The following is a 15377-nucleotide window of genomic DNA, read 5'->3' as shown; positions in this document are numbered from 1 at the left end:
TTGTGACGTAGAAGAGATTTAAGCAGTAGAGTTGATCAAAAGAGATCACATAAGCAATAAAACATATATTTTATGAATGACATCATGCTTTTGATTGTAAACATCACCTGACCGGGGCTTCCGTCTCTCCACATGACTGAAACGGGACCGTTTTATTAATCCTACTATGGCGACGGGCAAACACATGAATATTAATGAAGTGACGGGCTTGAATCTGATTGGCTGTCAGGCTGACGTTGGCGAGAGTTAAAATGTTAGCGGATCCTACTATGTTATAGGCTTGGCTTATGAATATAAATTAGGCTACGTGACCCAACGCCACGAGGGGTAACCAAGCAACGTCAGAATGTCTTATTAATATTAATGAGGCAAAACGTCGCCATAGTACGATTCGTAATTTCGCACACAAGACAAGGCAAGCTAGCTGCTCCCCTGAAGCAGCGTATTACTTAACATAATTAATGCTTTTATCGCAAGAAAAGGTCCTCGTTTAGGCCGTGGCTTTGTTTGTTTTTAACTCGGCATCAAAGATGGTTTCGTCTCCGTTTGTAATATTGCATTTTATTCTGATCTGCGTCACTTTGCATTGTAACAATCTGGCCGAGGCTAAAATGAATCCCAGACCGAATATAGTTTTAATCCTAACTGATGATCTAGATGTGTCTATAGGGGGAATGGTGAGTGTGCTTTCTAATTAAATAGTTTTTCGTTGTCGTGATTTCACCCATGCGTTTTAATTTTATGTATTGTTGCTAAGTAATCGAGGTGCATCATCACCATCTTGACATCTTTCATTCTACAGATCCCTTTAGTGAAGACTAAAAAGCTAATAGGTGATGCTGGGATAACCTTTACAAACACGGTGAGTAGAAATTGTCCTGGATCTGTTCCATGTCGTATACAAGTACTATGGGATCTTGCATGTCACGCAACAAGAGAATATTTATAGAATTGTTAGACATAGCAAGTAAACTGTGCACTGAGGATGAACCAGCATGCATGTTTGCCATTGCATCTGTCATTCTGCCCAGCGTCTCCCAACACCTCTTGTCATGTAGTTTGTCGCCAGTCCCCTTTGCTGTCCCAGCCGGGCGAGCATCCTGACAGGCAAATACCCTCATAACCATCATGTGGTCAACAACACACTGGAGGGCAACTGCAGCAGCACTGCATGGCAGAAGACCCAAGAGCCCGAGACTTTCCCTGCCTTCCTTCAGAAACACGGCATCTATCAGACCTTCTTTGCTGGGAAGTATCTGAATGAGGTAAAGACACACACCGGGAGCTTTCATATTGATGAAACTTTTTCTTTCGGGTGAATTGGTTCACAGTCCGTCACCTTGAATCATCCATGTCCGTTTCTCTGCTACAGTATGGGAATAAAAAAGCAGGAGGTGTGGAGCATGTTCCTCCAGGCTGGGATCATTGGTTCGCTCTGGTGAGAAAAAGATAGGAAATTGATCAGTGCTTAATCATTTACTAATGTTATCATTTAATAACGTAATCATTTAACTGTTCATGTACAGCAGTGATGTGTACATGAAAATGAGCAACTAACTGAAATAAGTACAAAAATTAATAACTGAAATAAATAAACAAAAGGGTTTGTGAGTGTAATTAAGCTTTTTTTACCAAACCATACTAGAGAAATGACAAGCCCTTCAACCTTTCCCATCAGTGCTGCAAAATCTAATTGTAGGCAGAAGGTTAAGAAAACAGTTTGTAGCCTAAAATACAGCATGTTTGGGAAGCTTGCACAAGAACTCATGCAAAAAAATTATTCCAGAACAGAAATGAAACCATTCTGATTATTCTCTTATTAGCAGCTCCCACTGCTATTTTAATAGTTTTCTTTAAAAATATTTAGCAAGTGTTTAATTTCTATTTTTTTCTAGTTCTATTTTTTATTTAAATGTTACTTGCAATGGTATTATTTTTATTCATGTATTTCTCATATATACAGCAAAAGTAAATTTGTTTAAAGTGAAATATTTGCGAAAACATTGTGGAATATTTTAACATATTCCTCCAGGAGAGAAACTCCAAATACTACAACTACACGCTGTCGGTGAACGGCAGGGCACAGCGACACGGACAGAACTACAGCGAGGACTACCTTACAGACGTTCTGGTATGAGCAGACCTCACCTGCGTTTATGAGACATCAGACCTCATTCAGCTTAGCTTAAATAGCTTCTGATTCCTTACAGGCCAATATTTCCATTGACTTCCTGGAAAACAAGTCTAACCGCAGGCCTTTCTTCATGATGGTGTCCACACCAGCCCCGCACTCGCCCTGGACCGCCGCTCCTCAGTACGAGAGCAGTTTTACCAACATCAAAGCGCCAAGAGACCCTAACTTTAACATACACGGCAAGGTAAGGGCCCGATGCGTCTGAAATGTTCTGATTGGATGGTTTTGAGCATGCGACAGCATTTTAACCTGCATTTCAGGACAAGCACTGGCTCATCAGACAAGCAAAGACGCCCATGACAAACTCTTCGGTGGAGTTCTTGGATAACGCCTACAGAAAACGGTATTCAGATGCTTTTAAATCTCGCACTTGATATTAATACGGCACGTTACGTAATGCGGTGATCTGCTCCACCAGGTGGCGCACTTTATTATCAGTAGATGACCTGGTGGAGAAGGTGGTGAGAAAGTTGGAGGTCAGAGGAGAGCTTGGCAACACCTACGTCATTTTCACCTCTGACAACGGATACCACACTGGTACACAACAGAGTCAAGTGTTTTTTTTCTTTAACTTTACCTAGATTTCATTTTGTCACATGTCTCTTTCTTTTCTTAGGCCAGTTTTCTCTTCCGATGGACAAGAGGCAGCTCTATGAATTTGATATCAGAGTTCCTCTTTTGGTGCGAGGGCCGAATATCAAACCCAACCAGACAAGCCCGGTAATGTGTGTGTGTGTGTGTGTCATCATTAATCATGATTAATCGTTTGACAGCACTAATATTGACATTAGCAGATAAGGGTAAATTAATAATCAATAAAATAATTAATAATTTTTCCCGTTTTGACAGTTCTTAATAGCAAATGTGGATTTGGGTCCAACAATTCTGGACATCGCTGGATACAGCGTCAATGAAACGCAGATGGATGGGATGTCATTTCTACCCATCATGGTGAATCTCGATTTATTAACTTTGAAGTTATTGGCATTCTTGGTCATTTTGGGCGTATTGCGTGTTTCTTGGTGCACATCTAGTGTAATTAACATAAGCGATGAATACGCAGGGGTTTGTGTTTGATGGACGTGTCTCTGTGTCTCAGACTGGTAAAGGAAACAGCAGCACTTGGAGATCTGATGTACTGGTGGAATACGAGGGAGAAGGAAGCAACATTTCAGACCCAGCTTGCCCTCTGCTGGGCCCCGGGGTCTCGGTGAGCATGCATGCCATAAAGAAACAGTCATTACAGTAATCGTTAAAAGAAATGAGGGCTGTAACACCGCTGTTGTCTCTACAGGAGTGTTTCCCTGACTGTGTGTGTGAAGACTCGTACAATAATACGTACGCCTGCGTTCGCACAGTAGCACAGGCCACCAACTTACAGTACTGTGAATTTGATGATAATGAGGTAAAAATTAATTCTAAAAAAAAAAAAGAAACGGAGAAAATCATCTTTAAAGTTATGCAAATGATGTTCTTAACTATGCATAGCTATGCATATTACTAATTAAAAATTATGTTTTAATTTATTAACGGTAGGAAATTTACTAAATATTTTCACAGAACATATTTGCTTTAATATCCTTTGGCACAAAAGACATTTAACCCACACTGTGTAGTTTTGTGGTCATAGGTCATAGGTCACACCTTCTTTGTTTGCAGGTGTTTGTGGAGGTCTATAACCTGACAGCAGACCCCTTTCAGTTGAGCAACATCGCCAAGAGCATCGATCAGGAGGTCCTGGAGAAGATGAACCACCGTCTAATGATGCTGCAGTCTTGCTCGGGACAGTCCTGCAGAACGCCAGGCGTCTACGACTCACAGTCAGTGCTTCCTTAAGACTGCAACGACCGGCATTCACTCGATTATTATTAATATGGTTGGGAATAAAATCTTACAGCTCGCTTGTCACTGTTTCACCAGGTTCAGGTTTGATCCTCGGCTGATGTTCAGCAGCCTCGTGCCTCACAGAAACAAACGACGACAAAGGCTGTAGTAGAGCGTGGAGAGGTTTACAGGACCAGGACCAATTGAGGGAAAGAATAAATGGCACTGAAACAAACCCTCTTGTTGCCTTCATATCCTAAGGTTCCCCCAAAGACGCCCATGACGTCTCTCCTTCGATGAGGTCTTCAGGGTGCGCCAGGGGTACCAGACACTTTCAGACGGGACGAGCTTCATCCTCTCCAGCTCTCATTCACAGCAGATGCTGACACACATCCGTGAGAGCACTCACATTATATTCCTCTTTACACTCAATCAACGTTCAGTTTTGCTGCTGTAATAATAACACAGGATATCGTCTTTGGTTTAATGTTTTGGTTTACTTTTGCTTTAAGCGAATTTTGTAAAGCGTTTGGAAATTGTTGCGTTATTTGTTTGTTCGCCAGATGCGTCTGAAACATTTCACTCCACGTATTCTATTAAGTTATGAAAGTATTTACAGCTGCACTAAGCCTGCCTTCTGTGATAAGCACGTAGAATGGAAGTTTGTTTTTTTTGGCTACAAAATAAAAAATGAAAGCAAATTTGGATTTTTTTCACTTCACAATTCTGTGTTTATATGAAAATTTAGCCTTTTTTTTGCTAGATATAAACTTGAATTTATGACAGAAAAATATGAGATTTAAATTCTATAAAGACTTTTGTCTCCATTTTTTTTGTTGCCATTTTTGTTTGATATAGGCTTGCACAAGATAATGAACTACAGTATTTTTAATGCACAATATACCTTATATTACATAAAAATATTTTCTCACTTTTTCAGTTCCTGTCACATGCACATGTTTCACAACTAAAAGATTCACTAACTAAGTGCAAATATTGTATTTAGCATTCCTTTATTGTCTTTCATATGTTTTTTAAAGTTTTGTGTTTGACAGATGTCAGTTGTGAATGAGCCAAAGCTGTGGATCGCAGATGTATTTTAGTAGGGAAACTTAGGACTGTTTAAGGGACTGTTTAACTTTCATCCTTCTGCCTAACCTTCATCAGTCTTCTGCTGTTACTGGCAATATCTTGAGTCATCCGAGAGGTATCTTTCTTACAATACTTTAACATATCCGTTTAGTGAAGCACTTTCCAGTCTGTGATCAACAAGCCTGACAATAAAGTTTTGCACATAATTCTTTCATCATATTTGTTAATCGCATTGCGATGGTCGATGTGGATGCTTGTCTTGTGTGTTTGATTGATAAAAGCATTCTGAAATATTTTTGTTGCAGTGTTGTTGTTTTTTTTGCTTGATTCTCTAAGGATTTCTGACTCCCACTAAATAGTGCAACATGTTATTTTTGTCTTTTGCATTATATTGCATTTTTATTGGGAACAGCTATGCTTCCGAATCTTCCATTTCTAGTGTACATGCTGACCGGTGCATTTTGCAGTTCAGAAAAACATAAAACAAAACAGAATGTGGCACTAATAGTTAAAACGCGTTTTAGACAAATTATAGCACCATAGACTTAAAGTCAGAAATCACAGTTAGAACCACAAGCAATTCCTTCGCAAGACAGCAGTGCGTTGTTAAAAGGAAATCGTTTTACATTCTCTATGAAGGTTTTCCACCTGTAAGCGTCTCAGACGGTCAGCTCCACTCGTCCAGAACAGGCAGGAACGGCAGGTCAGTGCTGCCCAGGTAGTACTGTGTCCCCTGCTGGAAGACGTCGCTGATGGCCCACGTGAGGCTGCCCGTGGGGTCATGGAGGCTGTCCATCACCTCTCCAGCAGGCCCCACCTCCAGAATCAAGCCGTACTTGGGCAGCAGAACATTGTACCAGCTGAGAGGAACGAGCTGCATGAGAGAGTTCATGAGTATATCACATCTGACAAGAAAACCATTACAAATGCGTTACAGTGAATATAAGTTAATTGAAATGAAATATTAAAAAGTACCATTTCGTTTAATTTTTGTTCGTTAACCCTTTAACTTTCACCCCGTCCCCTCACCGCTGAAGTTTACTTCAATATATTGAATCTAATCATGACAAACTATATATCGTTGGAAAGGTCCAAGGCTCTTAAATACATCATTTAGAACTTTTTTGTTAAATATTATGAAGAAATGTAAAAATACAGACTATTATATACATTTATATAAATTATAAACTAAATAGTCCCGTTTAACATAAATAGTGTTTATTATTATTACTTTTTTAAATTTATTATTATATTTTATTTGCCAAGGCAACAGTTTTCATTGATATTTAATTCAACTTAAAGAACTAAAAAGACATTTAACACACATACACAAAAAAACAAACAAAGCTAGTGAAATTAAAACCTGGTTATTATAATAAACTATAACTAAAATTATTTTAAAAAGTCAGCTAACATAAAATTAAATAAAAAACACTTACCTAATTTATTTTACTATATATTACATTTCAGCTAGATGCCAAAGCAACATTATTTACATTTTAATTTAGTTTAACTTGATTTACTAAAATACTAAGATGGAAATTTTCAAAAAATGAAAAAACTAAATAGACATTTAAAATATACAAAAAATAATACAAAACATAGCAACATTACTATAACTTTAATGAGAAAAAAAAATCTAAAACTAAAAGCAAAAGTCAAAATATGAATAAAAACTAGTATCTTAGTGATACTGAAATAACTGAGCCCCATATATTTAAGATTCACCCACCTTCACTATGAAGCGTTTAAGAGCAGGATACGGGCCAATCAGATCCAAGAACGGTGGGAAAAGTTGTCCTCTGAATCTAATGGTGGTTATGCCCACTAAAAACGTGCCGCGGTCACTGAGACGAATGTTATCAGGATAACCGATCATGTTGTTCAGGAGGACCTCCTTGGTGCCCGCTTTAGGTCCTTTCAACCAGAACCTGAGACCCAGGGAGAAAGTCTTCCTCACGATACTCCACCACGCTGATCATACAAACACATTCGAAGCTGAGCTCTTACTTTGTAATACGTGCGACACTGGTCTCAGCCAGGAGGAGGAAGTCCTCATCAGGTGAGAAGGCAAAGCCATTAGGCATGTAGAGAGAATCCAACAACACCCGAACACGGCCGGTCACAGGGTCAAACGAGAGAAGGCGACCCAGGTGGTTTGTCTCCAACACCTGCAGAGAAATGACTGTGCTTTCATATTTTCAATAACTGAACAAAGTACGACATGTTCTATTGTCCCTCGGTCACCTCATAACGGACGTGACGCCTTCCCCATTTACTGCTGGAGTCCGTGAAAAACACAGTTCCGTCTTTAGAAATCTCCAGACCGTTCAGAAAGCCAAAGGGAATCCCATCAGCTCCTTGTAGGAGGAATGTGAGAGGGTTATTAACGATTATTAATGATTAATTTTTTTATTTAAACAATAAATGTCAATGTGCTTTTATAAGCCTTCAGTTTGGGTCAAAGCAGCAAATATAAAGTGCATTGAGATGAAGAAAATCAATATGTGCATGGGTGAAATATTACAGATATTCAATCATGTTCTAGGCAAACGTATATTATTTTTTTAAATATACATGTATATGTATATTATAAATAACGTATATATAATGTGTAGCAATAATAATAATATATGATATACGTTAAATATTCTAAAAGTAAATGTAAAGTGTAATCTGTAAAGATTAATTGTAATACACAATACAAAAACAGAATAATATACTTACTAATTACTGTTAGTAAATTATGATTAATATAACAATGTTCTCGTATACAGGACTAAACACACAGTATATATAGTACATAGTAAATATTACATTTACATAAAAATGGCAAGATAATCATTTAACTAAGCTCCTTTTTTGAGACTCAAAGGTGTACCGACCCACTTTGCTGGAATACAGCAGCGTCTTCTCTCCAGTCCAGGGGTCAACCTTGAACAGCCCCTGATAAGAGTCGGCCACAATGAGCTGCCCGTTTCTGTCCAGACGCAGACCATGAGGACGACCACACACTGGCTCATAGTCCATACTCGTGCCTGCATGAAGAACAACATCACAACATGCAAATGTAGCACAATAACAGACACCTGCACCAGGAAAAAAAGATTATCTGCTACCCGCTTCTTGTGATGCACCAAAGAACACTGATTATTTCAGATACACTAACTTAAGGGACACAAGACAGGAGCCTACTGAGAATCATAAGTTAACTCTTTTGAACAGCCGAGGCTTTGATACAACAACACTCGAGTCTTTCTGAATCTAACGTGTGATTGCAGCGGGACACGCGGGGTGCTGGGTTTTTCCCGAAAACAACTCTGACAGCCAATACATATTCATGCAGCCACGTGAAGTGCATTGCCCAACGAAGCAGCTAGAATTTCCCAAGCAGTTTACCACATTCAGGGATGTTTTGGCCCATCTGAGTGACGAAAGAGAGCGATCCGTTGCTGATTCTCCACAACTTCCCGTCGACGGAGCCTGTGTAGATGTTCCCTTCGGACACACAGAGAAGAGATGAAACCTGCCTGCATTTCTCAAAACTGACAGATAAAAAACACAAGACTGAGCTCACCGTTCTGGTCAGCCGTGAAAGACTCCAGGCCTTTGACTTGACCAGAAAACAGTCGCCGACCTCTCTGTAACCGTGTGTTTACTGCCAGAGGGCCGTCCAGGGCAGGCGGGGGGCCCTCGAATCTGGAAAACATACATCAGTGTGACAGTAAAACTCACCGGAATCTCTTTGGAGATCGGATCACTGCGAGATCTGCTCTAGACTCACGTGTACGGCTCAGGATCAATAGGGGAGGGAATGAGATACACACCGACTGAAACTGCCAGCAACAAAACCTTTACAGGACCGGCCCCTAACCTGTGGAGATGGGTAATACTTTCAGACACTAAAAGCAAGTCATATCAAATCAAATCAAATAATAAAATCATTGTATAAGCAAATAAATCACAGAGCTGTCATGGTGAGCAATCTTTATATCATATTGTATTATATTATATATTTTAAAAGATTATAAATTATAAAAGTACCTTATACATTATAAAATTAAATTATAAATAAGTCACAAATAACAGCATTGTATTAATGCAAAGTAAATTTTATATTATTATAACATAATATAATTAATATGCAGTGAAATATAATAACGGACTAAAAACAGCTAACAATATAAATATATTCGACCACATATAACGATCATTAAAATCAAATAATAACAAAAAAACAGTGTTACTAATAATATGAAACAAATCAAGTGTAATATTTGTATTAATTCAATATTACATTAATATGATACTATAATATTTATTTATATAAACACATATTCAACTAAATATTATAACAAGGCATTCAGGCGGTTATAACTAAACCAAATTATGTCATAACATGTTCTAAGCAATATATATATATATATATATATATATATATATATATATATATATATATATATATATATATATATATATATATATATATCTGTTATCTTTCGTTACTGCACAGGAGCGTCTCATTATTAAAACCACATCAGAGGTTGTGAAAAAATGCTTAATTAACACAAAAGACATGGAAGCACAAAAGAAACGCGAATTTCTGATTACATAACGCAAAAAAGGTGGCGTTATTCTCGACAGCTGATGGTTTTCCCTCCAAGGAATGTGAAGTAAACTACAATGACGGTCTACAAGAGAAAAACAGCAATGAAAAACACCGAGTTTGTTTGTGCAGAGCGAACGTTTGCATTGGCCCGGCGCCCAAGGCGTTTTAAATACGATATTCGGTCTTTATAAGCTGTTTAAACTTACATGGTTGCGTCTTTCTCAGAGTTGTATAAAGTTCAGCGTGTGCTCACGGACGCCATGAAAGACGACGCGCTGCTCTCCGCGCTGAAGTGTGCGCTGAGTCACCGATGAGCTCAGCGATGAGGACATTTAAGACGGGTTCATGCAGAGGGCACATCATTCGCATGTAAATTGCTATCTCACTTAAAAGCCTTACAGTGTTCTATAGCGTTTGAAGCTGATAAATAAGATTAAAGTTTGTTGTGTAAAAAAATGCAAATGGGTTGCCTCTGTAAAGTGCAATTTAGATAACAAAAATATGAGTTTAATGACAAATTAGTTATAAATACAAGAATTCTGTGCATGTAAAATGTGTTTTCATGAGTGGATTTTACAGCGTGATGAAAGCAGACACTGAGCCAGTTTCTCATCACGCACACAAATAGATTCAAGTGCAATAAATAGAGAAGCATTTCATCTTTATTTAAAGAAACCAGGTCTTTAACAACAAAGGCCACAATGGGTAACAATACAAACCATCAAAAAAACCTCCATCATAGTCAAAAATGCATGACATCTGGATTCTACCTATGCATATTTAGTCCATAACTCTTAAAAACGACGTATGCCACTTCTGGTGTCTTCTATGTATGAAACGTACATCATTCATAAAGACAGAATATGCATGTAACTTACAACTGTGGAACAAAATGAGATTTTTTGGCAAATGCGGAGTGCTTTGTGAGCGATCTCTAAATTATCTATGCTGTTAAAGATCAACAGCACTGGCCTGTGATGTCCTAAAACAGCCATAAAATATGCATGAATTAATATAACACATGCACGTATATTAAAAATGACTAAAGCAGTTCACTCACATCCACACCCCTTTACTACACAAGAATACAGTTTAACATTCATTCACAGTCTTACTCTACAAACAAACGCTTGTTTATGAAAAAAAATAAAAATAAAATCAAGTACTGAAACAGCTTTAATTAAAAAAAAACAAAAAAAAGCTTCCACAAGATGCAATGTCGTTTTTAAACAGTGGAAGACAATAGGCATCTGATGAAGACTAATAAATCAAAATAATTCCCTGAATTAAAACATAAAGTGCCCAAAAAACATTTAGAAAATTACTGGTCTTATTCCCCTGCAACATCCTCTTCTATTGCATATATCGAGACTGTTGTGATGTTATATTCACACAGTAATTACACTAATTACTCTAATTTATATTCACCCCAGTGTTTACAATTAAAGTTGCCATGGTGAAACCATCAGACAAGATAGATACTACAATTTAACCTCCGTTTACTGAGGTGTAAAAACTGATTGCACCAGGCAATTTGCATCAAACTTAAATTAAACTATGCATTTTAACTAGATCTTTGGTTAGAGGTTATAAAACCGATAATAAAGAAATAAATCTTAAAATAAAATAATCCAACGGACTGACACAGGTGAGGCGTAAGACTGCAGAGATGTAGTTACAGCAGTTGACCACAAGGCTCCGCTACCTCGCTATGCGTGTGTCGCAATAAGACAACAATGTTGCAGTACCAATCCGAAAAAACCGTCATGCAGCACTAGCATACAGAAACATGAATGCGTATACATATTAAAATCACCTACTGATACACAAGTATCATTTCAAACACCGTCATAAATTTCAACCTTTTGTGCTGAGACAAAGTAGCACTGTCTGCTTTTATCTTACTGTACCTCACAACAGTAACAGTTTCGGCTACATCTCCATGCAATGAAGAAAAGCGTGTGAAATTAAGTTTTGGTACAGTAAATCAGATCAGTGTGATTATACATATACACCAATCGACCTAGCTTAAATGTACTATTTTTAGGCTGTAGCTTCAAAATGAGCACTCTTCGTCGCTTGTCTGTTCGGCTGTTTATCTTGAAGATGTCCTCTAACGTGTTTTCCAAGGTTGTTGGTGAGAGACGAACAGCAAAAGCACCGTTCACTGGTTTTCTGCTTAAACTCAAGCCGCGGCTTACTGTGAAAAACCGTCTGACATCAGTCGAAACCGCTGCATGACACTTCCCACATTCTTTCCAACATCCTCTATGCTCCTTCGCCAACTTCCTGAATCCGTTCGGTTCCAACCCCAGCACATCACCTAAGAATGCTTACTTTTGAAAAGCCTTTTATTTGCATTTTAGCCAACCATTCGGAGACTAACGAATATGACTTCGATTCATCCTCATTTCCAGTCCCTACAATATTCTATCTTTTCTGTCACAAACACGCGCTTCCTGTCAGTTTGGTCTCACGTGGCCATCAGGTCATCTCTTTGTCAACAGCACATCAACACTATCTTTGGTAGGGCACATTATGTCATTTGGTTTTTAATAGAAAATAAAATAAATCCCCAGTCCCATCTGTTTCCGGTCGATAAGTATATTTGCCATAAAATAAGACTCTTTTAGTAAAATAAAAAATAAAATAAAATTCACCCACATAAATTAAAACAACAAACAGAAATATGTACAAACCACAGCATCCAATAATTAAATAAAAACCAGATCTGATTTCCACATTTGCATCGTTCACAAGAGGTAAAAGAACAGAGAACACGAAAGTGTGAAAGAGGGTGGATGAGTAAATATGGCACCTGAGGTGCATTCTGGGAGCTCAGTGCTCTCCTCTGAATTTCTGAGACCGGTGTCTGCTTGGCACAGTGACACCCTAAAAAGTGTTCGTTACACACAGTGACCACTAGAGGCAGCAGTGCTGCAGTTCCTTCACGATCAGCAGGCTTTATCCCGGGCCACCCGTCGCTCTCATGGCCTCCTGCAGTTTCTCTCTGTAGGCCGTGTAGCGTTTAGTTATCGAACAAACCTGGTCCTGTTCCTCTTTATCCAAGATGCGGAGGAAGTTCTGCAACTCGGGGATGGAGAAGGCGTCCCACTGATGACAGAGAGGAAGATGTGTGTCATGACAGCTTGTTTTTATTAACACAGGGTTAAGACAGTAACCTAAAGCGAATGCTCACCAGGACTTCACCAGTCTGCTGCTCCTTCAGGACGAAGCTGAGCACATCTGTACTGGGTCCTGCCACCAGACGCAGGAAGAGAGGGTGTTCTTCCTCTGAGAGCTTACAGGTGTACACTGCACACACACACACACACACACACACACAATTACCATCAATACTAAGCAACAATAAAGTCCAGTTAACACCAGTTTAAATCCAACTTTGAGAATAGAGAAGTCAAAATGACGACACATATGAATGATGTCTGTTGAAATCACTAACTGATGGATGATTAAAACAAATGACATCAGACATCATTACATAGACACACACACACATTTTCATTTTCTTTTCTTTTTTTTAACAGTGATGACTCAAATTCGTAATTCATTCAGGACCGCTTAGACCCAGAAAGGATACATAAAAAGACATCCAAAACAACTCCACTGCTGAATGAATGTTGATCTAAGGCCAAAATTCGCAGCAAAAACAGAAGGAAGCGCACCACCTCATTTTGAGAACAAAAGGTAATTCTCTAGAACTTCTGCATGTACTCTAGCATTATAGGAGATTTCCCTCCACCTAGAGTGTGCTAAAGAGCGCGGACCTGCATTTCTTCATTCTTGAGGAATCTCTCATCTCACTTCCTGTTTAACGGGGGGCTTCCTTCTGCCTCAGGCAGTGTTTAATCAGAACAAGCAATGCTGTTATTATGTCTACACTGATGCGGTTGATTCATGGTCTTTTATATGCCATACTGCTGTGATATCACACATGAGGGTCTGTCTGTTTATGAGTCTGTTTCTGTCTGTTAATGAGTTTATCAGCGTCTAACTGTAGCATTTCTTGAAGTCTAGAAGTCTAGACGGGCTAGAGCTGGACAGCCCCATTACATGCATTAAAACCAGCTGTAAAACCCAAGACAAACACAAAATGCCACATATCTGTCTCCTAGCCTGTGCTGGAGTTCTCTCACGGTGGTGAGACCTCATGAAAAAGCTTGAAAAGAAAAAAAGAAAAAGAAGCACACCCCAGACTGCCTCCTAAGCAAATATTCCTCCATTGGCAGAAGCACGTATTTTCTCCTACACACACTCCTACAAAATAATTAAAGATGAGCATTATTGCTCCCTAAAGTCCTATGCTGCTCATTTCATTCAATAAATCAAGCAGAAGTGCTATTCGGTACAACTAAATCAACTGCGTCATGGCAGACTTTGCTGTCCTATTTTTGCATTTAGACCAGTAATAAAATGCAGTACATTAAAGAGAAAAAAAAAGTACATTAGAGAATATATATATATATATATATATATATATATATATATATATATATATATATATATATATATAATAAATCTTGAAAAAATAAAACCTAAGTGAATAAAGCATTGATAAAGAGAATTTTGGGATTTAATTAAGAGTAATTTTGTAAATTATTTACATTTGCAGTCTGAAGTGAATGAGATAAAGCAGCAGTGCAAATCTGCCTCTGCAGTCAGGTTTTTAGTATTTGAAGTGCTTTGTATCTTGTATTTTATATACATTATATGCATTTTAAAATGTGCAATATATTAAACTACATAAAGTACATTATAAAGCACTGTCTTTTTCATTCTATATAGAAATAAAGAAAACCAGAAACCATTAGATAACAATAATCTGAAACAACAAATAAATAAATGCATATCTATTGATATTTAATAATATCTATTGCCAGATTTATACATATTATCTGTTGTTGTTTTTTTACTTTATTTTTATATAAGGTAAGATCCAGATAATGCCTGATGTTTAAGCCATTTGAAGACAAAATACTGCATAAAGAAAAATAATTCAAAGGCAAGACAACTCTCTATTGTTTTCTCTATGAGAAATAAATGCAGAACAGTGTAGTCTGATTCATTAATGAATGACTCTTAGGAGTCGGTTCTTTTACTGATTCCTTTCCTTCACATAAACCAGAGCACATTCCAGCCTGGCGCACAGATTATGAAAGCAGGTACTTAGAATCACTGAGCCATATGTGTGTCTGGCTTCCTGCTGGGTGTGTGACGTCAACAGGGCTCAGACAGTGGCTGGGGTCTGTCAAAGCAGTAAGATGGATTAGAAACACTGACATTATTAGAGCAAAACCAATGCTGAGCTTCTCAGGAATTCACTGTTTGATGTATAAAGCCAACAAAACTATTCTAAATCAACTAGTCACAACTACTAAACTCAGTAGAAGGCCATTCCGACCCTTCCCCAGCTTAGAATATCCCTGTATGGCATTGAAATGTGGGGACCGAGGCTGATTAGTGTCTGCCAAAGAGCATTCGACAGGTCGCCACAGACATCAGCTGTTGTGTGTGTTTACTACACTGGCATGGTGTATTCTTGGCACATACATGCACAGAGTAACAGGCCTGTCCTGAATGTGTGAGTGTGTCCATAAATACACACGGGTTCCTCAGATTGACCTATTTCAGGAATGC

The 15377-nt window shown here is 38.2% G+C and overlaps 3 protein-coding genes across 4 annotated transcripts in view; 1 reads left to right on the top strand and 2 right to left on the bottom strand.

Annotated features, from left to right (window-relative positions):
* Window positions 1-374: 374 nt before the first annotated feature.
* gnsa (glucosamine (N-acetyl)-6-sulfatase a) lies at window positions 375-5403 on the top strand. The gene is made up of 14 exons (XM_043236687.1): window positions 375-677; window positions 803-862; window positions 1059-1265; window positions 1373-1438; window positions 2033-2131; window positions 2211-2378; window positions 2455-2537; window positions 2613-2731; window positions 2811-2914; window positions 3044-3145; window positions 3294-3404; window positions 3489-3599; window positions 3854-4014; window positions 4115-5403. Exons 1-14 carry the CDS (start codon window positions 531-533, stop codon window positions 4185-4187), a joined length of 1611 nt encoding a protein of 536 aa, XP_043092622.1. The 5' UTR covers window positions 375-530; the 3' UTR covers window positions 4188-5403.
* zgc:194209 (uncharacterized protein LOC570908 homolog) lies at window positions 5123-10016 on the bottom strand. Its single transcript, XM_043236688.1, has 9 exons — window positions 9926-10016; window positions 8895-8984; window positions 8688-8809; window positions 8510-8608; window positions 7996-8148; window positions 7358-7470; window positions 7121-7281; window positions 6843-7041; window positions 5123-5984 (listed from the first exon to the last, which is right to left on the bottom strand). Coding segments are annotated over exons 1-9 (1146 nt in total). The 5' UTR covers window positions 9928-10016; the 3' UTR covers window positions 5123-5777.
* Window positions 10017-10363: 347 nt separating this feature from the next.
* rassf3 (Ras association domain family member 3) overlaps window positions 10364-15377 on the bottom strand; it is a 32619-nt gene continuing 27605 nt past the window's right edge. For both annotated transcript variants that reach the window (XM_043236281.1, XM_043236282.1), the window contains 2 exons: window positions 12919-13034; window positions 10364-12833 (listed from right to left, as the gene is read on the bottom strand). In XM_043236281.1, the coding sequence (XP_043092216.1) occupies window positions 12684-12833; window positions 12919-13034 (266 nt within the window). In that variant the 3' untranslated portion in view covers window positions 10364-12683. The remainder of the gene's footprint in view (window positions 12834-12918; window positions 13035-15377) is intronic.

This window comes from Puntigrus tetrazona, chromosome 4, assembly GCF_018831695.1.
Source record: "Puntigrus tetrazona isolate hp1 chromosome 4, ASM1883169v1, whole genome shotgun sequence".
Taxonomy (NCBI): domain Eukaryota; kingdom Metazoa; phylum Chordata; class Actinopteri; order Cypriniformes; family Cyprinidae; genus Puntigrus; species Puntigrus tetrazona.
This window is presented reverse-complemented; position numbering and strand designations above follow the sequence as displayed.